This window comes from Populus alba, chromosome 4 (assembly GCF_005239225.2).
Source record: "Populus alba chromosome 4, ASM523922v2, whole genome shotgun sequence".
NCBI lineage: Eukaryota > Viridiplantae > Streptophyta > Magnoliopsida > Malpighiales > Salicaceae > Populus > Populus alba.
In genome coordinates, this window is record NC_133287.1 from 11,319,891 (window position 1) to 11,342,695 (window position 22,805).

Consider the following 22,805-nt stretch of genomic DNA (forward strand, 5'->3'; position numbering starts at 1 on the left):
ATTGAATTAGTGACTCGGTTCTCAAATGTTTTTTCTTTTTATGTTGAAAAAAATCAGGTCCAGCTCACAAGAAGGCAGCAGAATAATCTGACTTGAGCACATCTGTTTTGGACCCACAATGGGCTAAAATTGAATCTGCTCAAATCCAATTTGTCATTTTGGGTGGAGCATAGAAAATTTGAAACTTTTCAAGTCGCAACGGTACTTCTTTCCTAAAGAGCCCTAAATTGTACCGTTGCAAACTCATACATGCACTAGTACTTTCTTCACGTCTATAAAATCAAATTCTTGAAGATCCCCCCCCTCTCTCTCTCTCCTCCCTCTCTCTCTCAACTGGGTTTGTACCTTTTGTCATAAATCCTGTTTCTTTAACCTTTTCTTCTTTTTTGGCACCTAAGTATCTCTTTTGTCAAACAAGAGGGGCCCTTTTTTCAGTGCTACAGAGCCGACTGACCTATGGAGAACATACTCAATTCAGTGGAGAATATGCAAGAAACGCCTTTTAAGAGTCTAATGCAATCCAAACCCACCATGTTGGATTGCATAACGCCAGCAAAGGAAGATCAAGAGATGGATCAAGAATCTGAGAACTCAGGCAATGATTTGCGCAAGAGTAGCGCCCCATATCATCTCCAAGTTCCCAAGGCATTTAAGTTCCCTGAAAGGTATAGAAGCCCAACTGATCTTATGATCTCACCCATTACAAAAGGCCTTCTTGCAAGAAACAGAAAGGGTGGTGCTCTCTTGCCACCAAGTTTGAATCAGCCCAAGGTATGACCAAATCCCTTAATTGGTTTCTTGATTAGATTTTTAATCAGGGGATAATATAAACTTTGTCATATTAGATACTAATTCTGTTATATTTTGTTCCATAAAGTTGTGTGTTTTCTTCCTACTTTTTATTATGTGGGTGCATGAATTAATTCTTTTATTTTGCCATCGTAGCAGGTTCAAGATGTAGAAGTTCAGGGTGTGGCGGCGGCTTTCAAAATTGAGATATAAATGTTGGCAGACAAAAAGCTAAATCAGATAGATGGATTGGTTTCTTGTAATCAGATGGGTTCTTGAACTTCATGAATTTGTCTGGATAAATAGTCCTGTTTTCCTGTCACGAGAATATTTCATGAGATGAGATGTGTAGTCATGAAAAAGAAACCATCAATTGCAGCGCAGCAATCACCGCATTTAGAAGATTATGTGACAGAGCCAGCATCTTATATATTGTCCATCAAGATTACAACCTACTAGAGTTAGCCAGCTTTAATTTTACACTGTCAGAAGGAATTCTAACATAATAAAAAAAATCATACACGGAATCGGTTGTTCGTAAGAATCTAGGCCTGGTTTGAGCTAGCGAAAATCGTATTTTGAGCTCTTCTCTCACTCCAAACGAACTTCATACCATTGGACTGAACCAACATCTCCTTCAATTTCAAGTTCACAAACAGAACTTACCAGGAAAGAAGCAGCATCATCGACGGTTTCAAATTTTGCTAGGTCTAGCGGCAAGGCCGGTCTTGGCCAATTCTCAAGATACCCTTTGAGTACAGCCTTTAATTCTTCTTCAGAAACAAATTTCTCATCTTCTCCAGGTTCTAATAGGACATAAGTTCCCGTTTTCTGATGTATCCTTCTCCTCCTCACCCCAAAAACCTGACTCAAAAAACATAGTCAGTGAATCAAAAAACAGGCTTGCACCTATGCTAATAAATGTATGTTGGTGGCCCATGCTAACTGCGGCCGCAGCCACACGAATGCACGTAATCATCCTTCAAGGACAGTTTGCTAGAACATCATGTCCTAGTTTCCATTTAGTTAAGATGTTACCAAAGTCAATAAAGGAAAAATATGAGCGCAACTTATTTTGTTGTTAAAGATTCTCATTAGTACTCAACAAACTTATTTTCTCTTTTACTTGATAGCTTGGCTACTATTAAACTTGCTTAAATGTCAACAGAGAAAGAAAAAAGAGAAGTACTTGAGCTGGAAGAAGAAGAAGAAAACAAGATTAGATCTCCCGCAGAAAATCAACCAGATGCAATGATTAAAAGGCTTGTCATTTAGGATCGAGTCATGATTAGTAAACTCAAAAATTCAACACGTATGCTTCCTCCTTTTCACATTGATTGTCGTTTCAAACAAGATTAGCATTGGATGCAGAAAGCATGGCCAGAAAGAGAAGAACGGTTACCTTCACAGAATTGCCACGTCGGTTCATCAAATTGGGGAGTTTGAGATGGATAAAAGAAGAACTGTTAGCAACGTCTGCTGAACTCGCTCGGACAAATGGTGCAGAACTTCTCTTTCTCGTTATATTGTCACCTACAATTAATCAGAATGGATGAAACTGCCATCAATTTGTCAGAGCGATTTCTGTTTTCATTGCGGCTTGTTTCAGTACTGTGAAGTTTTAGTTCTGTATGCTTGCTATATTTAAACAGAACATTGACCGGAAGTCTTTAATGCCAACGTACGTAGGCTTCGCCTTAACCATAAATTTCCCTCTTGAATAAGTTATGCATGCCATCAAATCAAACAGGTTAAGAAATCCAGATCAAAAGGAGACCAAACGGAATTTAAGACAGAAGGAGAGATCAAAGTAATGGGCGATAGATTCACAAGGAATCAAGCGGTGGACCAAGGTAGTGATGATGTTAAAGGCAGCCTCATTAACCATCATCGAGCAACTCGAGAGTCAAGGTGAGTACAACTACGATGCAACTAAAGGAGTAGAAGGTAGAGGTGGATATGAGCCAAGGCGATTGGGAGTTTGGTTCCATGATCATGCAAGAATGCCCGGATGGCAACGTTGATTTACATGCTCTTTTTCCTATTTTGATAACATTATTTACAGATGCAAAGTCGGATAAACTATAACAAAAAGCATCAAGTGATGGCTGTGAGTGGCAAACAGTGTTCTCTTCACCCATTTCTCCAGTATAATTCAACCTAATACAAGGGAAAGTGTAGATCAATTGTTATTTAATATACCTTCCTGCTCCATGATGCAACACAAAATCTCCTTCTCGTAGTACTCAGGAATCAACACTATACAGTCCAAGTCTCAGAATCAAACAAACATTTTACAGATTTCAATGATTACACAAACCTCATGGGCTCGTATTAGAGATAGTAAGATGATTGGCAGGCATAGAGGGTTGAGCTAGGAATCAAACAGAACCCAACTCAGTAAAATCCTCGATCATGTACTGTGATTATACAAGCATGAAGAACCATGTGAAACCAAGCCAGAAATACCAACGATTGTCTTCCATATAAACAAAACAAACTCCTAACATGCTTAATCACAATTAATAGCTCAAGTAGCTAGCAGATGAATGAAGTTGCAGTTTGAGAAGAAAGGAGAGTAGAGCTTACAGTCAAGACTGTCAACTTTAGTAATCAGTGGCTGCTTGTGGAAGGCTATCTCCATTGACAGAGCACTGCCCGGCACTCTCAGCATTTTCCCCCACCTGTATTACAGATAGTAAGAGATTGTCAGGTTGTGGAGATGACATGCTAAATTGAACCTCTACTTCCCTATGTTACCTTATCCTCGACTTTTCATCATATTTACGTAAGTACCCTCTCTCTATACATTTATTTATTTGTGTGAGATTGTCAATTTGAACATTAGAGGGCATTAAAGGGGTGATTGATAGGGGTAAAATTGAGTAACATGTAAGTTAAATATTTGTAAGTAATTAACAATCACATTAAAATTAATATATTCTATATGATTAAAAAAATAACATATAAAAATAAAAATATCAATTTTTATACGTGATTATTCATCAATATACATTGTTTAATTTAAATAAATAAAGGACGGAGTCATAGTTGATCTTAAAGTATTAAAATTCTTCTTATGTTTTTAGCATGTAAATATTATTCTCCTCCAAGCAATATATATTATCTTTTTTTCCTCTCTTACTTTTTTTTGTCTCTAAAAATGTACATCAAATTAATTTTTAATTATCTTTTAATAATCATTACTCTTTCTGCTAATATTTAACCTCTCAATTTATTAATGCACTGAACATTTTTAATTTGAATATATTAAAAGAAATATGCTCGTGAAAAAATCGTTAAAAATATGCTCGTGAATGTATTTCTTAGTACATGTTTTTCACCATTATTATCATTATCATATTTTTTTACAATTATATTTTTTAAAATTATTAATTAACAAACATCATATAAAAATTTCAAGTAAAATAAAAAATTTTACATGTTCATTCATAAAATATAAAATAAAATATTACCCTCTAATCATTAAAATAAAATTATGTTTTCCATCAACTACTTCATATCAATATTAATAAACTTTAATATCACAAAAATATAAAATTTTAAATTATGAAAAGATATTTTTTTTATTTCATTAGATGAAATATCTCTTAAATAATTTAAACATCATCATAAAAATTAAATCTCCTTCGTGAACAATATCAAGAACAAATATATTTATATAGATCATTAATTTGAGTCTCATAAATTTCATAGTCACTAGATATTTACATAGTCGTTAATTTTATGATTTGTAAAATTAATTGATATACATATAAACTAAACCAGGCAGCCATATTAATTAAAAAAACACTCATATTAATATTTATATAGAAATTTAGTAAATTTGCAACGACAATATAATAAAATATAATATAATATAGGCAGAAAAAGGTTGTCATATACAAGTTGTAATAACTAGTTTCTGATTTCCCGCATATAAAGTTAGTTAGAGCCTCCAAGTACACGTCGTAATAACGAACTAGCCAGTTGAAAATGACAACTAATTAGTTAATAAATAAATAAATAAAACAAAAGACACCTGAATGTCAGTCAATCACCTGTAATTACTACAGAACACCGAGATTTTCTCTCAGCCTTCCTCTTTGTCCTTTCCAACACAAACCCCAGACCTCTCTCTCGTTTCCCTGTATCAATTCTGTCTTCCTTTTCTTCATTAATTAAATTCCCACCCTGAATTTTTTTTTTTTTTTTTTTTTTTTGAAGGGGGTGGGGATACGAATTTGTATAGCCAAAGCTTTTGGGGGTTAATTTTGGTTCACATTCTTCGAGACATTGAGAAGGGCTTTCATTCAACATTGTGATCGATAGATTCAAGTTAGTTTTTCTTCCCTCTTTGAGTTTGATGCATATATTTGTATTTGTTAGTTTCAGTTTTTTTCAACGATTTTTTGTACAGAATCTAGTTGTCCAAAATGAGAAAAAAAAAATGTATATGCTCCAGAATATTTGCACTGAAAACAGCATTAGACAAAGATGGCCCGTTTACTGTTTTGTGTAAAAGTTCATAGGATTCTACTGAATTTTTCGGTGCCTTGGGTAATATGGCCCTTTCCTTCTATTATATTGGCTGATTATGCAACACAAAGCGACTTGTTTTGGGACATTCATTCTGTAAAAAGTGTCAGATATGCTGTAAATTTGATATAGATGTTTCCCTTCTCGATTTGCAGCTTGAATTCCTATTCCAAGGCAGCACAGGGAGCTTCATTTCAATAAGTTGGGTGGAACTAGCAAGCGTTTAATAGATTCTGAGGGAAGTAGCAACCATTTTTAAAGTTACGAGGTTATGGCTGACGAAAATGCTATTCCTGCTCTCAAAAGTTCAAGTTCTTCCGCATCATCAGAATCTTCAGCAAGATCTGGTGGGGTCGGAAAGGATGATCCTGCCAATCCCTTTATCGAACCACACCAAGCAGATGTTGAATCATCACGAGGACCCTTATTTCCAGCAGAAGTTTCCAGCCACAATCTGGTTATTAGCTATGATCCAAATCGGCTATCGTCATCCATTTTTGCCAAGCCAAGCAATCCAGGCGAGTGGAGCGGCACTTCAAATGAATCGTTGTTCAGCATTTACATCGGAAATGGTAGCTTCTCAAGAGACAATGCTTACATGTTATATAAATCTGGAGAACTCCCCAAGTTTGAAGAGACAAGCAATGCTTCACCCAGCTTGAGTCCTGTCATTGAAGTGGAAAGCATTGATAGAAAGAATAAAAATTTATCGATAGCAACAGAAGTTAAAGAAAAAGAATCGTATGATTCTGAAGAAATGGAACCTGAATCAACAGCTGATATCAATACCAAAAAGGAGGTTCTGGTTGCAACAGAGAAAATTAGCTGTCAGGAAAAGATGCCTCCTGTCGAGGAGGTTCAAGTCTCCTTCTCCAGTAGTAACAGATCATTTCAATTCCCCCTGTAAGTTACCTGACAGTGTATCCATGCAGAATAAAATGGTTTTTGTTTCCAGCATCTGTCGATGCTGGAATGAGTACCCAAACCAAAATGCCTGCATCTCACCTCTCTGTCCTTGCTTTTCCACTTTGATTTTTGATTTTGCGCAAGAAATTGAAATTATAAGAAACCTTATTTTTTAAAAACATAAATTTGGAACTCCGGATTTATAGCTATAATTACCCTTTTCCCATCATCCATTATTAGACCATTTAGATTTCTTAGTTCTGCCGATGTTTGCCTGTCCTGTGTTGGCTAGATACCTGAAGCTAATGTTTAACTTCATTTCAGATTCGATTCTACCTCAGGAAGGACAACTTCTTTCCATGAGGTGACGGGGAAGCATCCCTCGGAGAAGCACTCGCAACAGGAGCCACCAAAGCCTGCAGAAACCACCCCTGGACCAAACCCTAAGGCTGCAGGAAATAGTTGGTTTTCTTGCTTCTCCTGCTGCTCACTTGGATGTTAAAAGAGAATTCTTCATAACTATTTTTAATGTTAAAAGAGAATTCTTCATAACTATTTTAACACCAACCTCTGCACATCTCCCTCTTCATCGAAAATTCCTGCCCTGTCCATCGGATCTAAATATGAACCATGTTTTCTGCAATTGTTGTTTCTTGTATTGGTGATTCTTCTTCCAATGCAAAACCTTAGAGCTTATACAGTTGAGGTATAGAAATCACCATCTAAACTAATTAAGTTGTAGAACCTATAGTCTTCATTCAATCCTGTGGGAGAAGTTTGGCTTTTAGATTTTGAAAAAAGGAAGTCAACGTAAGAATCATGTACAAAGATCTATTGATTTAGAAATTCCAGAGGGAAAATCATGGGTTGGATTCTTACATTAGATTAATTGTGACTGATATCTTGACATCATTTCTTAGTTTGTTTCTCTTTTTTATTAAGAATACTAGTGCCAGTCTTGATCAATTAAAAAACACGAGTGTTTTGTATTTCTTAGTTTGATCTCTAGTTAATCCAAAATTAGCTTAGCTAACAAATCTGCAGCAGCATTCCCTTCTCTATATGCAAGCTGCGCTTTGACTGTCCAATCTCTATACAGTAACTCCGGGCAGTAATTCCTTCTTCGTGATAAGATTCACCACCAGAAGACGAATTCCAAGCGATCAAGGCAGCTCCAAACCTATGATGACTGCCCGGAGCTCCGCTCTTACAGAAGAATAAACTCCAGTATTTATAGCAAAACCCTGAACCCAGGAGGAGCCCATGCTATCTCTGACAAGACCCCCAGCTTCTGCTCCGCCTGGATTACCTTTGCTACAACCATTCGTTCAACCATCTGACACTTGCATCCCCTGCCAATCCTGTGCTTTCAATAGTACTAATTATCCATGCTCTTGATCGCCTCTATCGGATTGCTACACGCCATATCCGCCTCCTCAGAAATTCTATGGTTTCTACTCTTCCAGTTCCGTATCAGATGTCAAGTTTCTAATAAGCCACATGTGCATCTCCATATCAAAGAAATGTCACACCTCACGAGCTTCACGACAATCTCTTAACACATGCACAGTCAACTCCACCACTGCCGGGCAATCGTGGCAACAAGGGCCGTTCACCATGTGTCTTTTATTTCTTCGCTCATTAGTCATCAGCCTATTATGCACAAGTAGCCAAATAAAAACCTTAAACCTCACGCACACAAGCTTCCATGGTGGTGCCAGCTGCCTACCTTGATCGCCCACGTTACCTTGAGCATTCTTCGAGTGACGCCAATACAAGTGGTCCTCTCCCAAATCATTTGATGGGGCTGAATAACTTGCTAAAACCATGACTAGGTGTCCTCCTGGCAATAGATGGGCATACTCTTCCCATTTCCATGGCTTGTTCTCATCGATCCACCATATCAGCAACTGTCTCCATGCGAGTCTCCTCTGGAATCACGTGATTAGATGATTGATTTTAAGGGGCCATAACACTCAACACTCAATCCACTCACCAGTCCAAGATTTTACCGGTCTCCCATTGCCGATTGTCCATGCAGTTCCTTGATGCCAAACCTTGCCAATTACCCTCCACAAAAAAAAAAAAAAAAAAGGAGTCACTGTTTTTGAATTGCACCTTATTTGATTTTACAAACTTTAATCAGAATATGATCTATTTGAAAAAATTCATCAACTAGGGCAACTATACCATTGAGCTTGAATTTCCATCAACAAAACTCAATCACCATTTTATTTTACCCAATGGCATGAGAATCATAATGAGAAACTTTAATCATAATGATCTTTTTTTTTTTACTGCGACACTACATATCATAAAGCACCTAAAACTCTACTCATCACGAAATACTTATAACTCTACTCGATCTGCTCTTACAACAAGGGGATGTAGTGTCACTCTCCATAGAATAAGCACCACCAATGGTATTCTCTTCTTACCACAAGCCTCTCCATCATTGCGCTACTACATACCACGAGATAGTTATAATAAGTGATCAAGGTCTATAAAAACCTCTAGCTACCAGGTAAAAATATATACAATTTTATCCAACACTTATAGTAACTACAAGCAACGGTCTAACACTTTCAATAACTACAAGAATCAATACAACAATTCCAATAACAACAAGCAACTATACAACAATTCTAGGAATCATCAACAATCATTCAACAATCTAATATGTTTACAAAGAAAACCCAACATTCACAAATATACTCTCACACGTTCTCTACGTTGTTTACCTCTTACTTTTTATTAACTTAAGCATCATAAAATCTCATGTTCCAATAAATAAATTGTTTTGTAAGGAAGCTCGTGGCTCATTGGCGAAGCCCAGCCATTCCACCAGGCCAATATTGCAGTTGTGGAAAGCCTAATTTAATTTGAAGTTTTCACATCTGCATCACTATCAAATCAACATTCATCATAGTCATTACCAAATAGGTGGCATGTGTTACGTTGCAGGTCGGGTCAAACTCTTACTAACTTAAAAAAGGATATGCAAACAATGATAACTCGAGTTAACCTATAATAACTTAACAAACATGCGACCAAAATATGAGATTGAGAAGAAAAAAATAATTTAAAAAGAACAAGAAAAAAGACCGAAGTTAAATCAAGAAAAAAACACTGAAAAAAACCTAAGTTAACTCGGGTTAAATTGCTAACCTGCACCCGCAATAACCTCACAAAAGGAAAGTGGCTAAATCACAAAGTTCAAGGGCAATAATTTAATGCAAAATGATGAAAGTGAAAAAAAAATTAATTTCATGAAAAAGCATCGAGAAAAGAAAAATTGAGTCAAGTTGGGTTAACTCGACTAACCCGCTACTCGGGATATAAGATCGAGATAAACTCATAAAACAAAGTGGGACAATTCACCAAGCTCAAGGACCAATAACCTAATATGAAATGATAAAATTGAAAAAAAAAATCAATTCGTTAAAAAGACCCTAAAAAAAACCAAACTTAAATCGGGCTATTGTTCAAAACTAGTCATGACACTAGGGTTACCTTCTAAAAGGAAGACACGAAAGAATAAGGAAGCAAAATTTTCAATCATAAAAAATTAAAAAACAAAACAAGTAGGAATCAAAATAATGAGAACCAAATTTGTTATAACAATTAAATGAAAGAAAATAATTAGGACTCAATTGAAAAACAAAATAAATTAAGAAAATGATTAGGAAAAAAAAAAGCAATCAAAAGAATGAGGACTAAAATTAGATACAAAAATTTAATGAAATAAAATGTTTAGGGATAAAATTGAAAAACAAATCAAGAAATGGATAAAAAATAGCAATAAAAAAATGAGGAACAATTTTGATACAAAACTTAAATGAAATAAAATGCTCATAGGTGAAATTGAAAAAAAAATCAAAAATCATTAGAATCAACACAAATATAAATTGAAATAATAAGGACCAAAATTGAATTAAATACAAGTTGGAGGGCACAATTAAATTTTGGAAGGTCCGATGCAAATCCAAAGGTCAGGAGAGAGAGAGAGAAAAAAGGATAAAAAATAACCACCGTGCCATTGTGAATCCCACCTTATGCACTACCATGTAAGCTGCGTTGGCACTGGATGTTTTGGATGAGACAATGGTTGATTTTTTATCGTCAAACACCCTTGCACGTGTCGTTTGAAGGGTGTAGGTGATGTCCACTCTTTGGTGAATGCAACCACTTTTTATTTTTTACAATATTTTTTATTTGTTAAAAAACTAGTTTGCTTCTCATTCAAATTGGGTATAACAAAAAAAAAAAACACATGATGAAAATACTAAAAACACCCTTATAATAAGTTTAGTATTTTTTTTTTCTTTAAAGGGTAATTTAATATTTTAATTGTTTAAGTGAAAAACCAAGAAGCCCTTGTAAACCAGGTTGTTTTTTATCTTAAGAGTAAATTAGTAATTTCAATGTGAAACCAAAAGGTGAAGAGAGTGAGTTACCCTCATTCAATTTGTTAATACTAATTAAACCCTTTAAATTTGCACTTTTTAGGTTGTATTGTGAAGGGGAAAACGTCATAATATTGTAGCAATCAATATAATAATGGAATGAGTCTTGCTCCATAGTGTTTTACCGAGCACTCTTATTTTTGTTATGGTAATTTTCAAGCAAATATTATATATGTAGCACTCTTAGGCCATGTTTGTTTCCTGGAAAGTAGTTTCCGGAAAATCATTTTCCAAATTTTCCTGTGTTTGTTTATCATTAGAAAAGTTGGTCAACGGAAAACACTTTCCGGTCAACGAAAAACACTTTCCAGTCAATTTTAGTCAAAGAAAAATTTGACTTAGTTTTCAGGAAAGTGTTTTCCCTTTAGCTGTGTTTGTTTTTCAGAAAGTGGTTTCCAGGAAATCACTTTCCAAACTTTCTTGTGTTTGTTTGCTAGTAGGAAAGTTGGTAAATGGAAAACACTTTCCAGTAAAAGAAAAATTTGGCTTGGTTTTCAGGAAAGTGTTTTCCTGAAAAATTTGGGGGGAAAACACTTTTCGGAAATTATGAAAAATTTAGAAATGTCATTATTTGCTGATTATATCAAATTTAATCCTCAAACTTTTGATTGCTATATATATATTTTGTTTTGAATATTTATTTTTCAATTTCATCTCTTAAAATTTTATTTTTATATTAACTTTGGTCTTTATTTTTATAATTGCTATTTGCTTTTTCTTATCATATTTTTATTGAAATTTTTTTATCTATCAAATTTGGTCCTCATTCTTTTGATTGTTACTTACTTTATTTGAAATAATTTATGAAATGTTGATTATTATTATTTTAATTTCTTCATCTTCCATTTTTTTTTAATTTTTTAGATTTGATCTTTATTATTTTGATTATTATTTATTTTATTTGAGATAATTTATAAAATTATATTTTTTTTCAATTTCATTCTCTTTAAACTTTTTAATTTGTAAGATTTGTTTCTCATTATTTTAATAAACTTGAAAAAATTAAAATATTAATAAGTTATTTTCCAGCTCATTTTACATGACATAACCAAACACTGGAAAGTGTTTTCCAACTCATTTTCCATTACACTACCAAATATCGGAAAATACTTTCTCGGAATTCACTTTCTAAAAGGAAACTACTTTCCAGCAAACAAACGGAGCCTTAGTATGAATTGATGAATACCCTAATACTATAATACTAAGTTAATAACTATATCATATAATACTACAGATATTCCCCTAATATTAAACTGATATAATTATTGCATTTTCATAATAACTATATTTGTTTTTCAGGGCTTCTCATTTGAATCAAGAATAGTTTCTTACTTATCATGTTTTGTTATTATAAATCAGGAAGAAACATGTATCATTTTGAAATTGAATAAAAAATAAAAAAAAAATTAATTTTATAAAACTATACAAAATATTACAATAAAAAAATAACGAAACAAAAATTTTATTCTCATTAGATATTCATGAGTAATTATTTTAAAAAGAATCCTACATATTAGATTTGTATATACTTATTCATAAATTAATTGTTATTATTACCATAAGAAGTTCTAATCTTATTTGAAAATCATAGCATAACTGAAAATTTTCGCTCCTCTCATTTTCTTGGAATCTTTTTTTATTATTTCTTAACATTCAAGGATTGAAATATAAAGAAAATAAATTTTTATAACCAAAATATAAATAACTATAACTACAATGATCAAATGCATAAACACCATATAGTATTTTCTTTCTAGGTATATGGGAGGTGGGTGTACATTAAAACAATGATATTCTTAAGTTTATTATAGTAGTAGTAGTAGTAGTAATAGTAGTAGTAGTAATTGTTATTGTTTTAATAATTATTAAGCTAAAAGCCAATTAATTTAGCTTATTAAATTATTTAGCATTATCTTGCCACATATGAGACATGGTGAAAAGAATTAAATAGATGGGGCTATTAAAAATAAGTTCAAGAATAAAAAAAAGTTTTTGAAGATAAAAACTACTTTGAATAATGCTTTAACTGAACAACCCAACAAGTTGTTTGGGTAAACAAATTTCTTTACAAATTAGTCTTACATGGAAATTCTAAATATATTCTCTATGTCTTAAATTATTTCAATCTTATTACTAAGTTATCAAGCCTCTCTAGGTTTGCTCACAATATTATATTGAGCAAACTACTAAATTTTTCAATATTATTAAGATTCTATTTGGTAATGTGGTTAAATCTATTTTTTAAATTATTTTTTATTTAAAAAATATTAATTTATATTTTTTAATAATTTTGATGTTCTGATATCAAAAATTTTAAAAATATTATTTTAATAAATTTTCAATTAGAAAATATTATTGCAAAAACATTGTAAACTGTCTTTCCGACCCACATTTAATTATAGATCAACCAACTTAATAGCTTAAGGTTTGAGAAATTTTTTTTCATAAATTTCCTTTTATATATAGGTTTTATTAATTTATATTCAAAAAATTTATCTTTTATCTATTTTTGCCCACCTCTATTAACAAAAATAACCAAAAATACTCTTTAACATATAGATTTTATTTTTTTTTCCCTAAAAAATTAGAGGTAGCTTATCAATTAATTTTTTTTAAAAAAAAATCTATAGTGATTATGAAACTATGAAAAATATTTAGATAAATTTAGCTGGACTCTACAAAAAAAAAATACCTCAAAGGCTAAGTCAATATAGTGTTTTAAGTGTAATTTCTTGTAGGGAGAAAACATGATTACATACAGCAAATGAGAGAGAAAGATGATTCAAGATATCCTTCTTCTTGCTTTCCATTTTCTTACATAAATGAGGAGTCGTCTTTTAAAAATACGATTAACTTCTTAGATGTAGCCATATTGTATAAACTAAAGATATTGGTATAATGTATAATATTTACATGAATAAAAATAAACTTCAGTGACAAATGAAAAAGATAAAGAGATTGTTCAAAAGAAACAAGCATAAGGTAGGCTTGATGAGGTTCAGTTTGACCAAGATTAAACCAAACATAAAAAGTGATAATCCAAACCTAAAATAAATTTGGTTATGTTTGATATGATCGAATTAACTCAGGAGTAAAAATCCAAACCCAAAAATAAATTTGGTATGGCCTGATCAAACTATATCCAAGAAAAGTTTTAGGGCTTGGTTTGACCGTAGTTAAACATGCCCAACATCTTTTGAATCAAGCCCGTAAATAGATTTAGTTTGACCTAATCAAACCCAATATCTTATTATATTATTATTTAATTTAAATTATTTTATTGGAAAGAAATGAATACATCGCATGTATACTTTAAAAAATATAATTAAATAAACCCTAAAAAATACTATAAGTGGTGAATAATTTGCAGAAGTGGCAATCCTCTGTTAACTTGAGTTGTAAATAATTTGTAGAAGTGGCAATTTTCTGCTCATATTCACATGTAAGACAGAGGATGAACACCAAAATCATTCTTGTGAATACTGTCAAAATTATTTTTTTTAAAATAAAAATTGGAACCAAGTTTAGAACCTCATGTTGACAAAATTAATCCAATCTTATGCTCATCATTGAAATAAAAAATACTAACACTATATATATATATATATATATATATATATAGTCATACACACATGCACATACTTATTTAGACCAATAAAGTGTTGATCACTAAGATACTGTTATATCTCTACAGGAATGAGAATACAAGTTCGATCTTCTAAAAAGTGTATTTATTAGAAAAAGATAATCACAAACCCAAACAGAACTAGTTTTTTTTTTTTTTTAAAGGATGTAAGGGTATTTAGATAAAAATAAAAAGAAAATACATTCTTGTACAGAGGAAGCACTGTTAATTAAGCATGGTGAAGTCACTCCTTCATCGCCTTGTCGTCATGGCTTGACAAAAGATTTGTGTTATTGAAAATTATGGAAAGAGATAAGGTTTATTACTCTTAAATAGGGTGAAAATAGCCTATGTAATTAATAACTTATGTTTTCATTTCACTTGGAAAAATGTTAAACTGATAATTTTTTTATATTTTTTATTATTTTAATATATTAATATAAAAAATTAATTTTAATATGTTTTTAAATAAAAAATACAAGAATATCTCATCGGGTACTATTATAATAATAATAAGCTTTTCTAATAAAGGATGTTTCTTGTTAGCACAATAAAGATAGTTGTTGCCTTTGCTTGACACCTTTTTAGCATTGAGGCAGGCTCATGTACTCTTGATTGGTCCCCCCCCACTACACTTTCACGGCAGTTAACTTTTAAGGAATTTTGAGCGGTGGATTAACTCTTCATGTTGTAGTTTTGTTTTTTTAGAGATTATTAATTTAAATTTTATAAATTTCAGAGTTATTAAATATTTATATGATAATTAATTTTAGAATCTATAAAATTAATTGAGTTATACGCAAGCTAGCTCAAATATTCAAGTTAATCTAAAAAAACTTTAAAGGCTATTTGGAATTGAGATGGAGATTATGGTTCAGACTATTTTTTATTTAGAAATATATTAAAATAATTTTTTATTATTTTTTAAAAATTATTTTTGACATCAACACATCAAAATAATCTAAAAACATAAAAAAATAATTTTAAATAAAAAAAATATAATTTAAAATGATATAATTTATACTGCGTTTGCAAATAATATCTAAACAAATTTATTGATGAGAGTGGAGCTTGCAAGTGACTATGTGCATGGAGCACAATTTTTTAAGGTTGAATCACATTTATCAGCTAAGTCTAGAGGGTTTATTATTTTTAATTTTTTTCAATTTCCAATCTATTTTTTATTTCAATTAGGCTCCTGATGTATTAATAAAATCTTAATTAAATCCTTCCTTCAGTTTCAATTAATAAAACTATTAAATAGTCAAGCTAAATTCAAATGCTTTCCTTTTTTTCATAAAAAAAAACATTAAATTATCTAAAATCTTCACTTTAGTAAATTCATTTGGTTGGAGAAATTTTAGTAAATTCATTAACTTTTTAAAGGAAAAAGAAGAAGAAGAAGAAGAAGCTCTAAAGTTGAAGGGTGAGCAATTTATCGGTGGAGGTGAGGCTCCTCTTAGCAGCAAAAAAAAAAGCTCTTTTGCCATCTCACTAGATGCGTGGATGAGTTTTTTTCTTGATGATGCAGTGTATGATGATGGAGGTGGGATGATTTTCTGAATCTTTCCTTTAAAATTATAAGTTAGTTTTTTTATAAAAAAATTATTTATTTTTAATTTTTTTTATCTAATTTTATTGGTTTTTAATTTTATTATTCTAGTATTTTTTTTCAATTTAAGTCTAATTCTTTTTTTTTTTTTTTTATCATTTTGTTAAAATTATTTTTCTTTTCAATTTAAACCTCAAATAAAAGATTTATGGTTGCCTAATTTATTTTTTATTTTGAATCCTTTTATATAATTTTCTTTCTTGGTTTTATCTTTCAATGTATGGTTTGTTGGGAATTGGATTTTTGTGATTTTTTTTCATATATAGTATTATAGTTTTATAATTCAAGTCACAAGTTTGAAAAGTTAATAAAAGTTGATATCTTTTTTTTTTCTTATTTTCTTTTTTGATTTTGTTATTCAACATTAATTTTTTTAAAAAAAAAATTAACTCTGTGATTTTCTTGAATTTCTTTTTTGTTAGGCTATCTTGATCTCATGATCTAGGATATGAATTTGAAGGGTTAACCCGGACTAACTCACCTTTTATTACTTAAATTACATATCTATCATATTAGCTCTGTTAACTCATAATGTTTTTTTATTATTTTTTTTTAATCTAATTTTGTCATTCCATATTTAATTAGTTTAAAATTAATCATTTTCCACTCTTGAAAAAAAAAATTCACAAGTTATTATTGTTGGGTTTTTTGTTTTTTAAGTTTTGTTAGTATTGTTGTTTTTATTTTGTTGCTTGATTTTAATAAAAGCATCTTATGTAATTGGTTGAAACTATAACCTGAATTATTAATTTTTTTTATTAAAAAAACTTGTTTAGATTTGCTTCTTTAGAAATTATATTTAATGTATTTTTTATTTAAAAATATATTAAAATAATATTTTTTTTATTTTTTAAAATTTATTTTTGATCATATAAAAATAATCTTAAAATACTAAAAAAACTAATTTTAAATTAAAAAAATAAAATTATTTAAGGACATGTTGAATCCACAGTACCAATCGTATCTTATTAAACGACTAATCATATGGTTATTGAGGACCCATGAACTTGAACTGAATAAGAAAAGGGGAAGGTGGCCCCATCCTTACCTTCTGGAAGGGCACCCCACGTGGAGTCCTTTATCCTCAGCCACGTTTTCAAGTGTAAGGATTATTATTATTATTATCATTTAGTCTTTTATGATTTCATGGTATTTCTTTTTTAATAACCCCACTAATAAATACATGTACGTGAGAGTCCAATCCAACAATAAATTGACAGGGCTGACGCATTTATTGACCGTCTGTGGACCCCATTCCTCCACCTCACGACAAACCTCCCTCCATTCGAAAGCAAAATCCAATAAAATTGTTTTTAACAAATCAAGCTAGAAGAAGAGCCTCAATTAAGTCATCTAATCATCTATTAACTCCTTATATGGCTCCTAAAGAAATTGTTTCTTCATTTAGGTCCTCAATAAATCTCCCAAACAAGTTCCGTTATCAATAGAATTAAAGAATCCATCAAAGTTCAGTGAGAATTTCAACCTCATGGACATGTTTTCACTGGTTTAGAATTGTTTTCAAGAATCTATTTATTTGGAGTTTATTAGGCAAAACAAATTAAAAAAATAAGTGAAAAGTGAGATGGAGGAGCTAACTTGATAAAGATTCTATGAAATAGAGGGTTTAATTGAGAAACTAGTTTGCTAGAAAACTAAGTTGAGCATTACTTGATAATTGGGGGACTATATTGGGTTTGGCCCAAAGGAAAAGAAAAGGAAAGAAATTTATGATACAAGAAAGAAGGATATCGATCAAAACCTCTATATTGAATTTAATTAAGATTTTTTAATAAAATTTTATATTTAAAATTTTGTTAAGTGTTAAAAATTAAATCTTCATTATCAAAATATTATTAAAATGAATTAAATATCAATACCTTAAAATTCCGATAATGATATATTTTAAAGTATCTTTTACTTAAAAAAATATATTACAATAATATATTTTTTTTATTTTTTAAAATTTATTTTTAATTTAGCACATTAAAATAATAAAAAAATTAAAAATTAATTTTAAATGAAAATATTTTTAATTTTTTTTAAAGCATAATACAACTACAAAAACACACCGTTTTACAATTTAAAAAGAAAAAAATTAATACTAAAAATATATTTTTTAAAATATTTATCTGCATCTTTTTTAACAAGTTGAAGAGAATAAAAATAAGATATAAAATAAAATGAATTCAATCTTCAGAAGTAGAATTAGCTTCAAATAACTGTTAAGGAACTTAGGAAAGTGAAAAGAAAAGAAAAGAAAAACGCGTCCTCTAAAGATCATAAACACTGTTGAATCTTCTCTCTATCTCTCTCTCTCTCTCTCTCTCTCTCAGAGTGAAAAGACCCTAAATTAGGGTTAGGGTTTTCAAAAACAGAAAAAAGAAAACCCTCTCCATTCATTCACTACAAGAACTGAAAGAGAGTGGTTTTCAGTGCTTTAGAGACCCTTTTGAGGGTTCTGAAATGGGTTCCTCTTGTTTTCCTTCTTCAGTTATCAAGTGGCAATCTTTCACAAAACTGAAACTTTTCTCTCTCTTCTGCGCCTTCTCGCTGTCACTAAACTGTGCCGCTTCTTTTGATTCCGACAAATCTGTGCTGTTACAGTTCAAGAACTCAGTCTCTGACCCTTCAGGGCTTCTCTCTGGCTGGAATCTGATCAACACCAACCATTGCCACTGGAACGGCGTCTCGTGTGATGCTAATTCGCGCGTTGTTTCGCTTAATATCACTGGAAATGGGAACTATAGAGGTAAGGACAGTGGAAATGGAAGTGTTTTTTTGTGTTCTGGTGATTCTATTGAGCTTTCACTGTATGGGTTTGGGATTAGGAGAGATTGTAAGGGTAGTAAGGGGGTTTTAGTGGGAAAGTTGTTGCCTTATATTGCCAAGTTAAGTGAACTTAGGGTTTTATCATTGCCCTTTAATGGCTTTCAGGGTTTGATACCTAGTGAAATATGGTGCATGGAGAAGTTAGAGGTTCTTGATCTTGAGGGTAATTTGGTGTCTGGGTCTTTGCCGGTTTCATTTTCCGGGTTAAGGAACTTGAGGGTTTTGAATTTTGGGTTTAACAGGATAGAAGGAGAGATACCGGGTTCACTTTCTTACTGTGAAGGTTTGGAGATCTTGAATTTAGCTGGAAATCGTATCAATGGGACAATTCCGGGGTTTGTTGGCAAGTTAAAGGGTGTGTATCTGTCATTGAATCAGCTTGGTGGTTCTCTGCCTGAGGAGTTTGGTGATAATTGTGAGAAACTTGAGCATTTGGATTTGTCTGGGAATTTTTTGGTTGGAGGGATTCCTAGTAATTTAGGGAAATGTGGGAATCTGAGGACACTATTGTTGTATTCAAATCTGTTTGAAGAAATTATTCCACATGAACTCGGTAAGCTTGGGAAGCTAGAAGTGTTGGATGTGTCAAGGAATAGTCTTAGTGGGTCAGTGCCACCTGAGCTTGGAAATTGCTCTGCATTGTCTGTGCTTGTGCTTTCGAATATGTTTGATCCATATCAGGATTTTAATGGTACGAGAGGGGACAGTTTGTTGGATCATTCAATTTCTATGAATGAAGATTTCAACTTTTTTCAAGGGGATATGCCTGCAGATGTTCTGACTCTTCCAAAACTGAGGATGTTGTGGGCACCAAGTGCAATGCTTGAGGGCATGTTGATGAGCAACTGGGATCCCTGTGATAGCTTGGAAATGATCAATTTGTCTCATAACTTCCTCACAGGAGAAATCCCTCATGGGATTAATCACTGCAATAAGCTGTGGTATCTGGATTTGAGCTTCAATAAGCTTAATGGGGAACTTCTTGCGGAGTTTCCAGTTCCTTGCATGACTGTTTTTGATGTTAGTGAAAATGCACTGTCAGGTTCCATCCCCAGTTTTGATAGCAGCAGTTGCCCGCGTGTTCCTTCTGTGAATGATAATCCCTTGAATGCTTATGATCCATCATATGCCTATGTATCATTTTTTGCATATAAAGCTCAGACTGGAAATCCTGCTATGTCACTTGGAAGAAGTGGTGGAATCACAGTTTTTCATAACTTTGGGAGCAATAACTTTACTGGTACTCTCCAGTCCATTCCTATAGCACCTGTAAGATCAGGAAAGCAAACTGCTTACACATTTTTGGCTGGAGATAACAAGCTCAGCGGGCCATTCCCAGGTATTCTGTTTGAGAAATGTCATGGATTGAACACGATGATTGTTAATGTTAGTAGCAATAAAATGTCTGGTCAGATTCCAGCAAATATGGGTCCAATGTGTAGATCTCTCAAGCTTCTGGATGCATCTAAGAATCAGATTATGGGGACCATTCCCCCAAGTGTTGGTGATTTGGTTTCTCTCGTTTCTCTTGACATGAGTTGGAACCTTTTGCATGGCTCGATACCATCTAGTTTGAGCCATATAAGGGGTTTGAAGTACCTGTCTTTGGCTGGTAATGGAATAAATGGCTCCATTCCTTCTAGCTTAGGGAAGCTGCAAACTTTAGAGGTTCTGGATCTCTCTTCGAACTTGCTTTCAGGAGAGATACCAAATGATCTTGTGAAGTTGAGAAACCTGACTGCTCTTCTTCTCAATAACAATAAACTCTCTGGGCAGATACCCTCTGGTTTAGCAAGTATGACTTTGCTCTCAATGTTTAATGTCTCCTTCAATAACTTGTCTGGGCCACTGCCATCAAGTAACAGTTTGATGCAATGTAGCAGTGTTCTTGGAAACCCATATCTACACCCTTGCCGTGTTTTCTCTCTAGCAGTGCCATCGCCGGATTCTCAAGGAAGGGTTTCTGAGGCACAAGGCTATGCTTCTCTCTCAGGTCAAACCCAGAAGAGGCAGGGTGGTGGCTTCACTTCAATTGAGATAGCATCAATAGCTTCTGCATCAGCCATTTTTTCAGTTCTCCTAGCTCTGATTTTCCTATTCATCTACACCAGAAAGTGGAGTCCAAAGTCCAAAATAATGGGATCTGCCAGAAAGGAAGTAACAATCTTCACAGACATTGGGGTTACCCTGACATTTGAGAATGTGGTGCGGGCCACCGGGAGTTTCAATGCGAGCAATTGCATTGGCAATGGAGGTTTTGGGGCCACTTACAAGGCAGAGATCTCTCCAGGAGTTCTGGTGGCAATTAAAAGGCTTGCAGTTGGACGGTTCCAGGGCATTCAACAGTTTCATGCAGAGATCAAAACCCTTGGAAGGCTCCACCATCCAAATCTTGTCACTTTGATTGGTTATCATGCAAGTGAAACAGAAATGTTTCTCATATATAATTATTTGCCAGGTGGTAATTTGGAGAAGTTTATTCAGGAGAGGTCCACAAGAGCAGTGGATTGGAGGATACTTCACAAGATTGCTCTGGACATAGCTCGTGCACTTGCCTACCTGCATGATCAGTGTGTACCACGTGTACTCCATCGGGATGTTAAGCCCAGCAACATTCTTTTAGATGATGATTTCAATGCCTATTTATCCGACTTTGGTTTGGCCAGGCTCTTGGGAACTTCGGAAACCCATGCTACTACAGGAGTGGCTGGAACTTTTGGGTATGTTGCCCCAGAGTATGCAATGACTTGCCGTGTATCAGATAAGGCTGATGTTTATAGTTACGGGGTTGTGCTTCTTGAGTTGCTTTCAGACAAGAAAGCTCTGGATCCTTCATTTTCCCCGTATGGAAACGGTTTTAACATTGTTGCTTGGGCATGCATGCTCCTTCGGCAGGGCAGAGCTAAGGAGTTCTTCACAGGAGGGTTATGGGATGCGGGGCCACATGATGATTTGGTGGAAATCTTACACCTGGCAGTTGTGTGTACGGTGGACACACTATCGACCAGGCCCACGATGAAGCAGGTTGTACGACGGTTGAAACAACTGCAACCGCCATCATGCTAGTTGCTTTATAGGGTCATGCTTGATTTAACATAGTGATTTGTAGTGGTGGGTAAGCCCATTTAATTTATGCTTTCTTGGTCCTCGTTACGGGCTGCCCATAGGAGCTAAACTTTTAGTTATTTACCCACTTGTAAATGGTAATATAGTTTTGCCCCCATTTTTCTAAGCTGTTCCCCCGCTTGGGGGTCTCATTGATGAACCTGCAAAAGAATGCAGATATTCATTTGCCACGGTGTATAAATGAATCTCAGTTTCCATTTGCTTAATAAAGCCACCGAATCGATATATTTTCTGGGAATCTGCTCGTGCGTCTATTAAGATCATGCCATTTTTGATAAGTGAGCTGTACAAATGGCTATTGCTATTCAAATAAATCGTGGGACAGTCTTGGTTTAGTTGCTTGCAGGTCGCATGTGAAGTTCCATTGAACATGGACTGCGGCCATAAAGTCGTAGAGCAGCGAAAGGAGATCCTCGCCCTGCAGTGACGAGGTAGTTCTGCAAGTGGCTATCGTGGGTTGTTTCCCTTTGCAATCATGCTTTTTCGTGGCTCTCTTTTCCTCGTCATTTCACTTCTGTTGAGCAACAGCAACGATCATGATATCCAATTTTACTTCTTTCCAACTTACCTGCAACCAAATTTGGTATATTTTAAGGAGGGCAAATGCCAAGTCGTGGTTTGCCTACTTTGCATGCCATTTTGTTAACTTCAATCCCAGGAAGACCAGCTGTTCTACTTGCTGGTTTTCTGAAATCAAAGCTTGGATCTCGGCTGCATTTTCTCTTTTAAATTTTATTCTGCGCATCTAATTCCTGAACCAAAAAGGATTAGGTATTAGGCCCTTCAAAGTAGGTTGAAGCTTGCAAGGAGTGGAGCGTGGTTTTCACTTCTCCAATGCTCCAGTTTTCAAGTAGTCAGCAATAGTCCCATATTTTGCTAGTGCTCGTTTGGGCTTGGACGAATTCACCTG

At 33.3% G+C, this 22,805-nt stretch overlaps 3 protein-coding genes across 3 annotated transcripts; 2 read left to right on the plus strand and 1 right to left on the minus strand.

Annotated features, from left to right (window-relative positions):
- Positions 1-322: 322 nt before the first annotated feature.
- LOC118055081 (uncharacterized) lies at positions 323-1,007 on the plus strand. The gene is made up of 2 exons (XM_035066879.2): positions 323-771; positions 949-1,007. Exons 1-2 carry the CDS (start codon positions 457-459, stop codon positions 1,000-1,002), a joined length of 369 nt encoding a protein of 122 aa, XP_034922770.1. The 5' UTR covers positions 323-456; the 3' UTR covers positions 1,003-1,007.
- A 134-nt stretch (positions 1,008-1,141) lies between these two features.
- Positions 1,142-3,533, minus strand: LOC118055080 (protein CHLORORESPIRATORY REDUCTION 7, chloroplastic). The gene is made up of 3 exons (XM_035066877.2): positions 3,379-3,533; positions 2,192-2,322; positions 1,142-1,653 (listed from the first exon to the last, which is right to left on the minus strand). Exons 1-3 carry the CDS (start codon positions 3,461-3,463, stop codon positions 1,381-1,383), a joined length of 489 nt encoding a protein of 162 aa, XP_034922768.1. The 5' UTR covers positions 3,464-3,533; the 3' UTR covers positions 1,142-1,380.
- Positions 3,534-18,159: 14,626 nt separating this feature from the next.
- On the plus strand, positions 18,160-22,133 carry LOC118055082 (LRR receptor-like serine/threonine-protein kinase RPK2). Its single transcript, XM_035066880.2, has one exon. The coding sequence runs from the start codon at positions 18,404-18,406 to the stop codon at positions 21,833-21,835; it is 3,432 nt and encodes a 1,143-aa protein (XP_034922771.1). The 5' UTR covers positions 18,160-18,403; the 3' UTR covers positions 21,836-22,133.
- Positions 22,134-22,805: the final 672 nt, after the last annotated feature.